Source organism: Typopeltis vanoorti, chromosome 12 (genome assembly GCF_054136105.1).
Source record: "Typopeltis vanoorti isolate ZY-2024b chromosome 12, IOZ_Tvanoo_1.0, whole genome shotgun sequence".
NCBI classification, from domain to species: domain Eukaryota; kingdom Metazoa; phylum Arthropoda; class Arachnida; order Uropygi; family Thelyphonidae; genus Typopeltis; species Typopeltis vanoorti.
In genome coordinates, this window is record NC_143560.1 from 101,637,051 (window position 1) to 101,653,430 (window position 16,380).

The 16,380-nt window shown below is 34.5% G+C and overlaps 1 protein-coding gene across 1 annotated transcript in view; it reads left to right on the top strand.

Moving 5' to 3' along the window:
- LOC150101078 (uncharacterized) overlaps positions 1 to 16,380 on the top strand; it is a 169,952-nt gene that overhangs the window by 45,703 nt on the left and 107,869 nt on the right. The window contains exon 3 of the mRNA XM_090402159.1: positions 15,825 to 15,963. Coding sequence (XP_090258285.1) covers positions 15,825 to 15,963 — 139 coding nt within the window. The remainder of the gene's footprint in view (positions 1 to 15,824; positions 15,964 to 16,380) is intronic.

Below are 16,380 nucleotides of genomic sequence, written 5' to 3' on the forward strand. Positions count from 1 at the left end.
TAAAGAAAATTTTTCCACTGAAATTGAAGATCAAGGTAGTCTGTATCCGGTTCTCAAATCTAGTAATACTGAATACTTGCTTCGCAAGTTCGTATTGTAGGGTGAAAGTGCTTATTTCGAAACCGTAGCCGTGATTTTTAAAAGTAATAGGACTACAGATTTAAATTAAGAGACAAGTGACTTTGTTAATTTTGGTGTTAAGAAATCTTTTATTGAGGTGTTTGTGATGCAACAGATAGTGATTCATCCACCTCCAGCCTACAAAGCGATCTCCAGGATGTACAAAAGTAGGGGAAAATCTACCAGCACACAGGAGAAAATGTCTGCATTTACTCGTAACTACTTATAATAATATAAATTTTTGGTGATCAGAATGGGATATGTCAATGAAAATCAGCAAAAATTAATTTAATGATGTTGGCCTGAGGAAACTACAATATGTTACAAGAGTTCATTAGTCCAGTGATTGATAACTGATTTAAATGTAATTTTATATTTGTCAACATGTCACACCATATACATAAGTGTACTAATACCCTTTATGATTATGCCATAATTAATTATTATTACATTACAAAACAACGAAGGTGTTCCATGAAAATTTCAGGATTTGTGAAGTGTTCCGTCGTAGGAAAAATCTGCTGGTGTAGATAATGATGGTAGTTGTAGTTGGTGGAGATGGAGAGTTGTAAAGTAGGTACCCTCCGTCAATGAGTCTTTGGACTCCTTGGAGGTGTCACATAATGATGATAATAATAATAAAGTTTAAAGAACCTTGAGTGAGTGGAATACCAACACCACACACTTTTTTTTAACAAAGATGGTTTATTTAATGCTTATATTTCGCTGATTTTCAACTCAGCATCATCAGAGCACAGCACACTTGTACACGCAACAGTGAGTGAGTGAAACAATATAATTGCAAAAGACAAAAGATCTAAAGTCCTATTTTTGGCGCCCTCTAACGGAAAAAAAAAAAAAAAAAGCTATGCAGGAGTTTTTCTTAGGATAACCGTCTTCCAAATTTTTGGCAAATTAATGCAACCATATTTGTTAAGGTTGGGAAAATGCTTCAAAGCCATTGCTGTCTCAAAAAATAACCTTTCGGATCTATAACGACTCCTAAATAGCACATTCGTTTTCCTCCATCTAATCCTGTGTGAAGGAGTGTCCAAGGTGTGGTCTGCCAGTCTCGACTTGCCATAGTAATAGTAGCGAATGTATCTTTCATGTTCTTCCAGGAGGATGTTCACTGAACTTCCTGTTTGCCCATAATAGGCCAAGTCACAAGGAACTTTGTACACTCCTGGGTATGCTAAAGGGTGAAGTTTATCCTTAGGCGAGCGGATCAGAGTTGCCAGCTTGACATGAGATTTGAAAGTGGTGCGAAGTCCATGTTTCAACAAAACTTTGGCTATCTTTTCCGATGTACCTCTGATATAGGGAATAGAAATGGTCAAGTTGTATTCTTGTGTATTAGGGGAGGGCATAGTAATGGGCCTATGTAGTATTTTATCTATTTTGTAGGGATTGTAGCCATTGGCTAAGAATGTATGGCGCAAATACTGGAGTTCTGTGGTCAGAGCTGTATCGTTAGAACAAATGGCTCTGGCTCTGTGTGTAAGTGTTTTTAAAATGCCATACTGTTCGACTGGATGATGATGTGATTGTTTATGTAGAATCCTAAACTAGAAATCATGATGAAAGTAGAACGGGGTATCCACAATCTTCCGCCAACAATGGCCAATAACGTGCGGCTAGATATAGCAAGTATTCTAAACAAGGCTAAGCCTCCAAAAAGCAATATGCCATGTAAGCAAATAACTGTCCTAAAAAAGTTATACAATAATAAAAATAGTATTATTACAAAAGCTGATAAAGGAAATGTAACAGTTATCATGAATCAAGAAGAGTATAACAGAAAAATGCAAGATCTCCTACATATCAAATTATACATTGAGACCCTACGATGTCTCAAAAGAAAAAAGTCCGAAAATTACTGAAAAAAAGTGACAACAAGGCTAAGCCTCCAAAAAGCAATATGCCATGTAAGCAAATAACTGTCCTAAAAAAGTTTTACAATAATAAAAATAGTATTATTACAAAAGCTGATAAAGGAAATGTAACAGTTATCATGAATCAAGAAGAGTATAACAGAAAAATGCAAGATCTCCTACATATCAAATTATACATTGAGACCCTACGATGTCTCAAAAGAAAAAAGTCCGAAAATTACTGAAAAAAAGTGACATCATGGACCAAAGAAATCATCAGGAAAATAAAACCAATTCATGTTAAACCACCCCCTATTTATGGATTACCAAAAATTCACAAAACCAATATAAACTGGCCTGGCATTTAGCCAAGTCGCTTGCCCCCCCCCCACTGGAAACTCCGCTACTTTTGTAAAAAATTCAGTCCATTTCAAAACCCCGGTTAAAAACTAATCCTAAAAGATTCAGACATAATGGTTAGTTTTGAGGTCATCTCCTTATTTACCAATGTACCACTTATAGACACTCTTGATTTAATCAAGTCTAAATTTCTCCCTGATGTTTTTGAATTATTTAAATTTACCATGAATACAGGTTACTTTACATGGGGAGGAAAATTCTACAAACAGATTAATGATACTGCTATGGGTTCCCCCTCTTTTCCCCATTAGCATATTTTTACATGGAACACTTTGAAAACAAAGTACTTACCACAGCTACATACAAGCCACAAGTGTGGTTATGCTATGTAGATGATGTGTTTGCCATCTGGCCCCATGGACAACACACTTTGCATGCGTTTGTCTCCTACCTAAGCAGCCAACATCCCAAAATCCACTTCACGGTAGAAAAAGAATCAAATAACTGTTTACCATTTCTTGACACATTAGTCACCCGCCGTTCAGATGGATCATTATCTTTTTCTATTTACAGAAAGCCTTCACACACAGGAAGATACCCACATAAACAATCACATATCAGTCCAACAGTACAGCATTTAAAAAACACTTACACACAGAGCCAGAGCCATTTGTTCTAACGATACGTGTTTCGACCTTTATTGAGGTCTCTTCAGTGGGAGCCAGGCCCACAGTTGGAGATACCAAGCAGAAGCAGTAGCAAGGTCATCTTTACCTATAGGAGTTGCCAAAAGGTTTGCTGCCTTTTTTTTATTAAATTACTCTGGATTTAGAGAAAGATGCTGAAAGTTTATTTTTCACTAGGTTAGACTCTAATAAATTTAGTTTAATCCTTTATCCCAGTGAGAGCAAACAAAGTTTGCGCCTGAAAATATCTTCAGGACTGAATATAGTATTGTACTATCTTACCTGGGTAAGTAGTACAACACTACGGTAACTCATAGCAAAGGTGGAGCAAGCAACCAACTCTCCTATCCCAGTATCTCCCATAATGCAAAACACATTGCCTTGTGGATATGTATACTGTTATGCATTAAGGGATTGGAATATTTATTATAGTCTAACCTAGTGAAAAATAAACTTTCAACATCTTTCTCTAAATCCAGAGTAATTTAATAAAAAAAGGTGGCAAACCTTTTGGCAACTCCTATAGGTAAAGATGTGCTACTGCTGCCTGGTATCTCCAACTCTTGGCCTGGCTCCCACTGAAGAGACCTCAATAAAGGTCGAAACTAGTCTGGGTAGTGGCCAATCCCTTAATGCATAACAGTATACATATCCACAAGGAGATGTGTTTTGCATTATGGGAGATACTGGGATAGGAGAGTTGGTAGCTTGCTCCACCTTTGCTACGAGTTGCCCTGGTGTTGTACTACTTACCCAGATAAGATAGCACAATACTATATTCAGTCCTGAAGATATTTTCAGGTGCAAACTTTGTTTGCTCTCACTGGGATAAAGGATTAAACTAAATTTATTCTAGCATTCTTAGATCCAGCCTCTATTCTATCAAATAAGGCAACTGACAGGATGTTTGCCTGCGTTGAATCTTAGGCTACATTGAGATCAAGGGAAACAATAATGCAGTTAGGCCAATTTGTCCCTTAAGAGACATCATTTGCTTGTCTCTTACCAATAACAGGCAGATCATGAAACAGAAATTATTATTTCAATGTCAAATATCATGGAGTTAAGAGACAATGAACTCTACCATATTAATCCTGGAGTTAAATTATGGCAGTCTAATGTAAGACTGCCATAATTAAGGAATTAAAACCATAAAAAAGGAAGTTTTTTTTTTTTATCAGTCTCACATTTGAGAGATCCAAGAGCTATGACAAGACTGTGCTGTATAATGTGTGGGCAAGTGGTTAGCAAGAAGGGAATTTATCATCTTGCACACTCCTATCTGTTGAGGGCTAATGATATGTCTCTGTAAGTACTTTAGTTCTGTTATTAACCATTCACGTTTTAAACAACTGCTTCTTGTTATTTTAATGAGCACAACTATTTTTTTCACTGCTTTTGCAATCTGTCTGATTTATATATACCAACAGATTTTATTTGATTATTTTTGGTGTTTAAACTTTGATATCATATTAATATGACAAGTTTATTTAAAGATATTATTGTCTTATTTGGCCTAAGTTTAGGCCAAATAAGAATTGCAAGGACCAGATTTTTTTTTTTTTTTTTTTTACTTTAAGACAGATAAATGATCAAGAAGTAATGGAAGTATCTGTTGCTTTTTCTAATGCTACAAACCATTCTAAAGTTTTTAATTTCCTTTCTTTAAATGTCAGTTTTTCTTTAGTTTAATTTTTTTTAATGGTGAATTCATCATCCTTGGCATTAAAGTTCACAATTCTCATCTGACTTTCCTTTTCTATCTGCACTGATCCTGCAAGTTGAGATGCTGAGATATTTGCTATCACCAGTAATTTCACACAAATTGTTATCTGCTAAGATAATCCTATCTGGGATTATCTTAGCAGATAACATTTTGTATCTATCTATCAAGATCATCCCTTCTGTCCAAGCACTTTTGATCTTTCTCACCAATGATCTGAATTTACTGTAGCCATTTCAGGCCACAACTTAATGTTGATTTCTTTTCCATGGAGCATGGGTTTAGAATGCTTACATAATCATTCTAAACCACATTTTGTTTGGAATTATAAAATAGTCGTACGTGAACAAACTTCATGATTTTTGCATCAGTTCCTTAGTTGAATTATTGTTTTCAATCTGGTAGATACTTATATGTTGGTTATTCATAACTGTTATTTTTCAGGAAATAACGTATACTAAAATATTAATTATAAAACTTTAATTAATACTTTCCTATATTTTGGACCAGACTCTAGGCCTGACTTTGAGTCAGGCCTAGAGTCCTAAATGGCATCCCGTGAAAGTCTAAATTGGGTAGTCTTGGCCACTGGGCTGAAGATCTAAGTGCTTCCCAAATTTGGGGCAGTCTCATGCACCCAAATTTCTTCAAGTTTGGAAATTTTTTAAGGCTGAGGCAGATTCAAGGAATAGCCTTTTATTTATATTTGCTGAGTTGTAATAGAGTGGCCTTCTTCGAGCATATCCTGTGGTGGGCATCCAACCCAAAGCATTGTCAACAAGTCCTGAGTGGCTGTATTGGTGGAACTGGATGTAGTCCTTGTGTTCAGAAATTTTGATATTGTCTGTCCTGCTTGTTTGGCCATAGTAGGACAGTTTGCAACTCCAAGGGACCAGGTAGGTCTAGGGGATGTAGCTGGTCTTTGGAGCAGATAATGGGGATGCCAATTTTTATATGGTCTGTAAGGTTGTCCTTAGAGGATTTTTGCCAGTTTCTCAGATATATGGAATGGTTGATAGGTGTTTTCAATCTCCTCATCAAAACATGCATTCTGTGCAAATGTTTTGGTCAGAAAGAATTTTTAAAGATATGTGGGACATTCATTCCCCCTTCTATTTTACTTTTTTGTCTTTTAGTTAAATCTTGGTTTTCCATGAATATCAAGGCTGTTCAAGAGAACACTGAGCATGTTGTAACATTCTTTTGTTGAAATATCCGTTTTTCTTTCAATCTGTACTAGAGTTTGAATTAGTTGCAAGCAAATTATTGAAAATTATTATAAATGTGTTGGTGCCTTGCCAGAGCTATTGGCTGTAACTTTTTTTTGACCCTGCTTCCACCTCTTGCACTCAATGACTTTCTTGCATTATTACACAGAAAAAAAACAATCATTATTCTTACCTTCTTATTCTTTAGTTCTGCATTGATGAGCTGAATATATTTCTCTGTTATTCCAGATTCACAGTATTCAGCATTTTGTTTGATCTTTTCACCAGTAAATCAGAAAAATATTGTTCAAACTAAATCTCTGAAAGTCTTGTGATTAGTCCTAATGGCATTTCTCAGAAATTGACATCTATTTTGTCTCCCCTTTTAATACTTTACTGTCCAACTGGTATTTGTTTTCATTCTTTCTAATGTAATGGAGAAATCTGTCAACAGAAAATCTTGTATGGAGATTGCAAAATTTTATTCTCAGAAACATGTTTTTTATCTTTCAAATAGGCAAACCATTCAGAAGAAATGTACAATTAACGTCATGAGACATAACAGATAATTATCATATTCCAGACATAATTTATGGATATATAAGGCTTATTTACTTCAGCTCGAATTCCAATCAGCACGTTCATGACATATTACAAGTATTTTCCCTACACCATCCAAGAGTTGCTTTTTTGGCTCCAGCTATTACTTTATCTCTCTCAGCCAAGTCAGTTCTGCCTTCCTATATTGCATATTTTTATAATTGGAGCTCTGCTATGGTGAGTATTGCCACCTTAAAAGCATATCTTCCCTAGGTGGAGGAAATGCCAACCAGACCTTTAGGTAGTAAATGACTTTTATCACCCAGTAAACCACCACTGTCCTGCTTAATTGAGGGATAAAGTAGATATTACTTACTTTGTTTCCTCTCTAGAGCAGAGTTTCCAGATTTGTCTCCACCTTTCTAAATACATGCAATGCAAGTAGTACCCTAACTTAGCACGTTTCCACATATAATTATTTAACTAGGGAGCCATCATCTCCTTCATATTAGGGCATATTAGCAAAGCAATTTCAGCAGGCTGACCATCACATAGTACATGAAACTGAACCTGTTGACAACTAGGTTGTTCCTGGATGGAGTTTGTATCAGGGACACTGTCAAGGCTACGCGAATTGGATTTGGTACTACAGTTGGTTTGGAGTTGGGGCCATCCCTATGTAGAAGTCAGGTTCGCAAGTCCCTTTATCCCTTTAGCATGCCCTTCTCTTTAAATTTTCCTACTATGAAAGATGGCATACAAAATGATACTGTCACTGCAGGTAAAAAAATCTCTCCCACAAAAACCAGAACTCAACAAATATCAAAAATGCAACAAAAATATTGCAAAAAAATAATAAAAATACATTAAAAAATACAACAAAATTTCATGTAAAAAAACATTTCCACATTTGATATCTTTTGCTGAAGGCTATCCAACCTGGAATCCCTGCTTTTCGATCTGCTCTTGCTCAAGATTTCTTCGCCTCACTTTATAGCCTTCATTTGCTGCCTTTATCACTCCTCTAACTCTGACAGTCACTATCCTTTTTGACTACTTATCACTAAAAATTGATTTCATACAAGGGGACCTTAGGGGACCCAATCCTAGGGGGCCTTAATGTCCATAACACAAACTGCCTCCCCTACTCCAACTTCACAGAACAAGCCAGAAGGAAAGCTGAATCATTTGCCATCAGTTTTGACTTATCACAAATAGTTAACCAACCAACCAATCGGAATACCAGAAAATCCCTCATCATTCTTCTGATGCACTGGACTCTTTCTTAACTAGCTCTCCCTCCAAACACTAATGGATGTCTGCTCTTTCCTTTGGCAATTCTGACCACAATCTTATTCAAGTTTCTCTACAATTCTTCTTCCTCCTAGCTAGTTTCTGTCTCGTACCGTATGGCACTACAGTTGTGATAACTGGGATGACCTCCAGAATTTTTATGCCTCTTTTCCATGGTCATATTATTGCTTTTGCTCTCCTGATGCAAACACCTGCAGTAGGCTAATAACTGAAATAATGCTCACTGGAATGAAAATCTTCATTCCCACTCCACTGCAAACCCCCCATATCCAAGCCCTGGTTCTTAAAAAAACGTGGGTCTGCACTCCATTATAAAAATGCAGTATATGTTTAATGGTTTCTTAAGTTAAAAACTAGCTTCTCATTCAGCTTACACAACACCCTGAAACAAATGTATAAAAGTTATTAGCAGACTTTATAAGAATGAAATGCAATAAACTTGCCTCCTGTTCAATTGGCAGTTAAGATTTCCAGTCTTTCACCAAGGTTGTCTGGCATAACTTCTGCTCGTTCTTGTTCCCTCCTTTCTTGCATCCTGATGGTACTGTGATAACCTCACCCAAGTAAAAGGCAGACCTCTTGGCATCAGTTTTTTCCTCCAACTTTCGCTTGGATAACCAATGCAAATCATCTCCTGCACTGCTACAAACTGTTCACTGCATGCTGAACTTTTGCCAGAAGGACAACAGGCAAACCCTAATTAATATTGATACTAATAAGGCTCGTGGTCCAGATGGTATTCCATCAGCTGTGCACAACCCCATATTTAACACCCATCCCATATCACCTGTATAAGTTATCGTATTTTACTGTCATCTACACAACAGCATACTTACATTAGTTTTCTCAAAAGTGTAGAAGGTTATTAACAGTCAGCTTCTTCACTATCTGGAGACTCATCAGTTAATTAGCAGTCACCAATATGGATTCTGCCACTCTCATTCTACTGCTTACCTCTTTGCCAATCTCACCCACCTCTGGACACAAGCCATGGAATGATTTGGAGAAACTCATATTGTCACTCTTGATATTTCAAAGGCATTCAGCCATGGCATTGAGGCTCCCTGAACAAGTTACCATCTTATGGCCTCTCTTCTGCACTGTAATTAGATTGCCAGCTTCCTCACTGGTTGTTCATTGCATGTCATGGTTCTATATAGTCATGCTTCTGCACATATAAAAGAATGTGTAGAGGTGATGTCTGGCATCTGTACTGATTCTACATTACTTCCAGGGCATATCTTTTAAGTTTGGCTAGGATGGTTTGTTCCTAATTATGGCTAAAGCAACCAAGATTAATATATTAATCTTAAAAAAAAAAAAAAGATATTAATTGTTTGTGTGCTTGCAGGTTTAACGTTTTGAGTGATGCAAAACACAAGTTTTTGGGAGGGTAACTTGCAATCTGTGTACAACTGAAGTAATACCATCAGACCAGAAGACTTTTTTGTACTTATTTTTTTGTTTGATATACAAGTTATTTACAGTTCTCTTAATGTTTTTATGATAAAAAAAAGCACGCATGGAATGTAGTATGATGTTTCTGTTATGTCTGCCTAGGAGGTGGATTTCTTTGGGACATCTGCACAGGAATTGGAGAAGAAGAGAAAGTTGGAAGTACATATGAGCAGTAGTTCTATTCAGGACTACTGAATAGAATATATAAAATGGACTCTTGTTGATGGTGTTTTTTGTTGATTTTTCAGTGTAGGCTGAGAATGTGCTGTAGCCTTTTCCTCAAGCTATTTAAGAAGTGCTGTTTTTTTTTTTTTTCTTCTTCTTCTTTGATTGCTGCCAGTTAAACCATGGCTTAGATAATGGATGGGAATTTTGAAGGAATTGAGGAATAAAGGTCTTGATCAGTGAGAATAATTTCTGTAACTCTGAGTAGTTGTTTAAGTGTTAGAGTGGAAGTAAAAGTTTAAGGAAAAATAGAAGTCCCAGAAGTCATCCCACTTAGTGCTGCCATAAACATGCAGTTGAGTAGCTGAGAGAAAGGCATTCAGTAATAAAAGAAATGCGCAAAATTATGATCTGAGTTATCAAGAGGGAGAGATGACCACTTCAGTATGCTTGAAGTAGTAGAACTAGTTAAAAAATTATGAATGTTGGGAAAGCCGAGTTGTAATGTTATTTACTGTTCTGGTCAGTGTATGGACAAAGGCATGTGGATCATTGCATGCAGCAGATACTTTGCCTCTTTCAACTTAGTTGGTAAATTGATAAAGAGAAGCCACTTGAAGTTGATATTAGTCACCTAAGCATTTTCAGCATTTTTGAGAATAAAAGACAGCAAAATTAGAAGGAAGAAGGTCTCCTGGCAGATCTCTTGAGAAGATATCTTGGGTTTATGATAAAATGAAATGGATGGGTAACGAGCTATTTTGAGATCAAAAGAATGACAGGGGGATTGGACACTCTGTCGCACCATGATTGCTAATCTCTAAATTGGAGAAGTTACTTAAGAGGAAGAAAGACTGCAAATGAATATTATTGAATTTAAGCCAGAGAGTGGGAAAGGATTCTAGATTTGGTATTATATTGTGTAGATGGTATAGAGCATAGGTTCCCAAACTTTTTCGGGCCACTGCCCACTTTGCAAGACATAAATTTTGTAATGCCCCCCATTATAACAGTTTTCTGCGTTCAAGCCGTTTGATATTTTTGACGTAAATAGCAACTAATGATACATTACTGCTTATGCTGTTAAATTTTTAAAAAGAAGTGGCCAATATGTGCTTCATCTTGAACACAGTTATTGCTATACCGATTTTGGTGAAACATAGCCCATATGTAAAGATTGTAAAATGTATGCTCGAATAACATTATGCACAGTTTCATACAATGGTTTTAAATATGAAAATGTGGAATGCAATTAAGAGATGAGATTGCATTGCATTAGTAAGAATCTTATTGTAATAATTAAAACACCATTAAATATATTACAAAATTGTTTATTTCTAACTTATAAAGTAAAAATACAAAGCAAAAATAACAAATTAATGTGAAGTTTCATACAATGGTTTAAATATGAAAATTCGGAATACATATTAAGAGATTGCATTACATTAGTAAGAATCTTATTGTAATAATTAAAATACCATCAAATGTATTAGATGGTTTATTTCGAACTTACAAAGTAAAAATACAAAGAAAAAATAACAAATTAATGTGAATGATGAGCCTGGTGCATTTTTAAAAGTTTGTTAATATCAGGTTCAACTTTCGTTAAAAACAGTCATAAATCGCCATGCTCAGTTATATGCAATCGGTTCCTTTTCTTAGATAGTAAATTCACTCCAGCATTAAACCCATGCTCAGCCAAATAAGAAGATGGAAATGCAATTAAAAATTTCTGCACTATTTCCCATAATCCAGGGTACAGTGTCGGTATTGATTTTTGAAGCCAGAACTCTTGGTATCCAGTTTTGAATTTTATTTTTAGTCCTTCATTTGTTGTGAGTTCTATGAGTTCCACTTCTAAATTTGATGATCCTGCTATGCTTACATGTGAGAAAGGATCTAGAACCCAATTTGGTTTATTCATGTTTAGAATATCCTTGAATCGCTCATTGAAATCAGCATGGAGAACCTCCAAGTGTTGGCAGTATGTAAGTAAATCTTCCTTTTTGAGAGACACTGCTGATAAATTTGAAAAGTGGCGATATTCCCCTCAGCCCATATTCTGCTTGAACAGAAGAAGTTTCCCTACAAAAGCGGCAATAACATTTTTTGTTTTAATTAAATTCAATTCATCACCTTGCAGTTGTAGATTGACTTCATTAAATATTTTATAGAGGTCTGTCATATAAGCGATTTCATTTTTGGATGTAATCAGGTTGGCCCACAATCCGTCGTCTCTGTTTTCTAGGAACTCTAGTACTGAATCAAACAAATTGTAAAATCGATTCAGACAAATACCTTTTGAAAGTCAGCGAACTTCTGTTTGAAGCAGCAAACGATTGAAATCTTCATTGTTTTCACTACAAAGTTGGCTAAACAATCTGTCACTCAATGAATTGCTTCTAATCTTGTTGACTATTCTAATAATGTAATGGAGTGATGTATGCAGGCATTCGCATGAATCTTTCGCAACCAATTGTTGACGATGAAGAACACAATGTATAGCGAGTACATTTGGTACTGCTTGTTTCAAATGCACTATGAAACCCTTGTGGCGCCCTGTCATTGCTGGAACACCATCAGTAGCAGCAGACAAAATATTACGAATAGGAATGTTTTTCTCTTGAAAAAACTTATTCATGATATTAAACATAGATTCTCCCTTTGTATCCGCTCCCAAGTTTTTAGCAAATAATAATTCTTGACAAACTTTTTTCTTCTTTTATGAATCGTATGTATGATAAGAGTAGTGGTTCATTATTTGGGAGAGTTGATTCATCGAGTTGAATGGAAAATTGACATGTCTTCAAATAATTGCACAATGATTTTTCATCGTCTTCAGCCATTTCATCGATTCTTCTTTGCACTGAATTATTGCTCAAAGGAATTTTCCTGATGATATCTGATGCTGGCTTATGAAGCACAGTGTTTATTACTTCCTTTACTGCAGACAAGATTATTTCTTCACCAATTGTGTGTGGTTTTCCTGCTTTTGCGATTAATAATGAAATATTATAAGAAGCTTGTAATCCGTCATTTGTTTAGTGGACGATGTAAAAAGTTTTGATATAGTTAGACGTTTAAAATATTTTTCTTCAAGTACTTGAAAATAGGACAAATCTTTATCCTTTTTGTCAGCATGCATTTTAGTCAAATGCTCTTGTAGCCTAGAAGGCTTCATTGCTTCATTTGAAAACACTTTTTGGCAAATCAAGCACATGGGTAATAATTGGTTCGTAGGAGACTGAATAAAACCATATTTCAAATACTCAATACTGTACCGTCGACATTTCTTCTTATATTCAGACATAATGAAGTAATAAAATTTGCAAAAATATTCACAAAATAAAAGATTTAATTTACACTTTGTATGACTCCACTTATCTATCATACTTTCGACTGATGATTGTTGGCAAAGCACACAAAAAATAATGAAACTTATTCCTAAACCACTGGTATTTATAAATTTGAAATCTAGGCCCGAATCAACTTACATGCATTGACTTGTTTGCCATACCATCGTACTCGTGCTTTGAACAAGTCACTGCAAGCACCCATATTCCTGTCAAAACATGCTGAATTGAGTGAATTACCTACGTAATAGTTGACTGACATACTACTAGTTAAGACTCGTCTGCTGTGTGGATAGACTAAAGCCTGTATGGCACAATCAATTTTTACAATAGCAAAATGAATAAATTTTTTAAGTATATAAAAAATAGAAGTTAACATATCCTGTATGACATGTTCAATTTTTTATTTTGTACGCAAGCACATTTTGTTTGTCCGAATAATTATAAATAATAATTAATAAATAAAATAATTACACAAGATATAAACAACAAACCTACAAAACAGAACCACAGAAAACTGTATAATAAGTTTCAAATAATATTTACTTTGTTTTTTTCCCTTCTAGTTAGCAATATAAGTTAGTACTAACTAGGCTAACTAAAATTTAAGATTTTATTTCTTTCTTGCCATTATTATTTTTACTCGTAATATTAAATTATATAAAATTGGGTTTATTTTTGTATACAAATCAATTAGAAAAGTGGTTTTATATATTTTATATATATTTTGAAATGAAATATAACGAATATATTTGCTACTGTAAACATAACCTATTATACACACATATATACATGCTCTATTTTCTCATTAACATAGAAAATTGACATCTATTTCTATCTGACATGGTAAATTTTCAAATGATTAAATAATTGAAATAGAAAATTTATAAAAAAATTGATTGTGTAAGATGGTCATAAGATGAATTAAAATACAATATTTAAATTTTAAATGATTAGCTAATCACAAAATCACGAAAATAATTAATTTTTAAATATATATTATTAATTTCTTCTATAAAGAGCCACCAACCCCTAGACTGCCTGAATGCCCTCAAATGCTTCTGATCCCACTATAGCCCCCCCCCCCCCCCAGAAGGCTTCAGCACTCACTAGGGGGTGGTACCGCCCACTTTGGGAACCTGTGGTATAGAGTATCAGAACATGCAGAATTATAAGTGTCAGCCTTGGCTGCAGGGGTCATGAAGAGTATAGTTTAGACATACTCTAAGCAGGGGTCGGGAAACTTTATGAACCAAAGAGCCATTCCACCAAAAAAACTAATTAAAACAAAATTTTGGGAGCCGCAACTTCGATTCAAATTTTCCTGGTGACTCAAACCTACTTGTTTGAGTACTTTGAGATATCAAATACCACTTTTATGTTTGCATATAAATTTTTTATATGTTCAATAAATAAAACAACATGAAGTTTGATTAAGTTTTTAATCACAAAACTTAATCAAAAGCGGCAATAACATTTTTTGTTTTAATTAAATTCAATTCATCACCTTGCAGTTGTAGATTGACTTCATTAAATATTTTATAGAGGTCTGTCATATAAGCGATTTCAAGTAAGTAAAATATTGCAAAAAAAGTCAGAATTTGTATTGCAAAAAGAATCAGTCCAAACAAAAATACAATATTATATATTTTAATAGATATGTGATTGTTTTAATTTAAAATTCACTAATGAGACTTTTGATTTTGCATCTTCTCAGCCAATTTACTGAAATCTGGATTGTATATCGTGCACTTACTATTCGGCTTTCAAACTTTTATCAGGCAATTTGTTCCTATACTTATTTTTAATGTAATTCATTGAAGAGAAAAATTGTTTGTAATTGTATGGAAAAGAGTCAAAACCCCAAAAGCAAGTCGCTTGGCATTTGAATAATTAGTTGGGAAAGAATTCCAACATTTAAATATAATTTCCTGTGGTGTTTCTTCCATAGTTTCCTCATTTTCTTCAATTTGTGCTACCATTTCCTGAAGTTTTTGTACCCAGATGCTTTTATTCTGAATTTCCAGAAGTTCCATTTGTAGTTCTGCGATTGATATTCTGGAAAAAGCTTCAATATCTATTAATTTTAAATTGCAATTTAACGGGTGTAATATAAATTTCATCATCTCCTGATGTTTTTTAAAATCCTGGAATCTGCTTGTAAATGAATCTAAAATTATAGTAATCATTTCAGCAAATATTTTGCAATCAACTTTTTCTTGATTTAATTAAATTCAATCTGTAATTTTTTAGATTTTCAAACTAATAAATTTTTCTTCAGTAACATCTTCGAAAAACACTCTTAGTTTCTGTTCAAAGGTAAGGACTTCGTCTAGTAATTGTAAGGGCTGTGATTCCCTTCTGTTGCAACTTCAAATTTAGCTTATTAAAATGTTCTATCATATCAAGCAAAACACAAAAATTTTGTATCCATTCGGGATTACTGAGAAGTTCCACATGATTTATGTTATGATTTTTAGTGGTTAAGTAAACTGTTACTTCTTTTAAGCACTGAAAAAAACGTTTTAATGCTTTTCCTCTTGATAACCATCGTACAGATGTAAATGTCACTAAATCTTTATGTTGACTATCTAGTTCTTTTCATGGTTGATTAGAGAGTAAGCTCTTTCATAACATAGCCTTTACAATGCCCCTTACATTTGAATACTTGGACTTCCCTTCAGATTGTGTGCCACCTGATTAGGAAGCTTTCCAACATGCTACATCAAGTTTACTTGTGGATCCACTTTGCTGCTGTGTCTTAGAATGTAGGAAGTGAATGATATGTGTTAAACATATTCTTGAAGGATATTGCTCACTCCAGATACTGCAGTATTATTCATTACATTGTAAAAGAGATGGGCAGATTAGAATCTCTGCTGTGGAGATGACAGTTGGACTCTAGAGCAGGGATTTGCTTTGTCCATCTTTTTTGCCCCATAAGTGTTTACTTTAGCAGAGATTGTTCATTATTATGCAGTGTTACCTCTGTAATTGACATGTACTCCCAATTTATGTTGTAGAAGATTTTTCATTGCCCCATGGAAGACCACCACTTACTTACTTGGAGACTTGAAGTGGCTTTTAATGGTATTACGATTGATCTTGGAACAGGGTTTGTGGACCATCTAATTCTTAGCCTACCCGAGGTACTGATATACTGTAGGTTTACAGCCTTTCATTTGTGGGATTGTTATTTAAAAAAGTAAAAATACATAAATAAATGCATTCCAGGTTTCTGGAATGCATTTATTTATTTTTTTTCCCCCACTGTTTTGTCACTAGTCTCATTTACTAATTTTCTGAAATTAATTACTCCAAACATCCAGGTATTTTTATCTTCAATTTTTATATTACTTTTGTGATACTTTCTTCCATTTATTAACATACTGTGTCTTTTTATTAATTTTATAAATCTGCCTGGAATGCATTTATTTATTTATTTTTCTCCTCTCTGTTTTGTCACTAGTCTCATTTACTAATTTTCTGAAATTAATTACTCCAAACATCCAGATATTTTTATCTTCAATTTTTATATTACTTTTGTGATACTTTCTTCCATTTCTTAACATACTATGT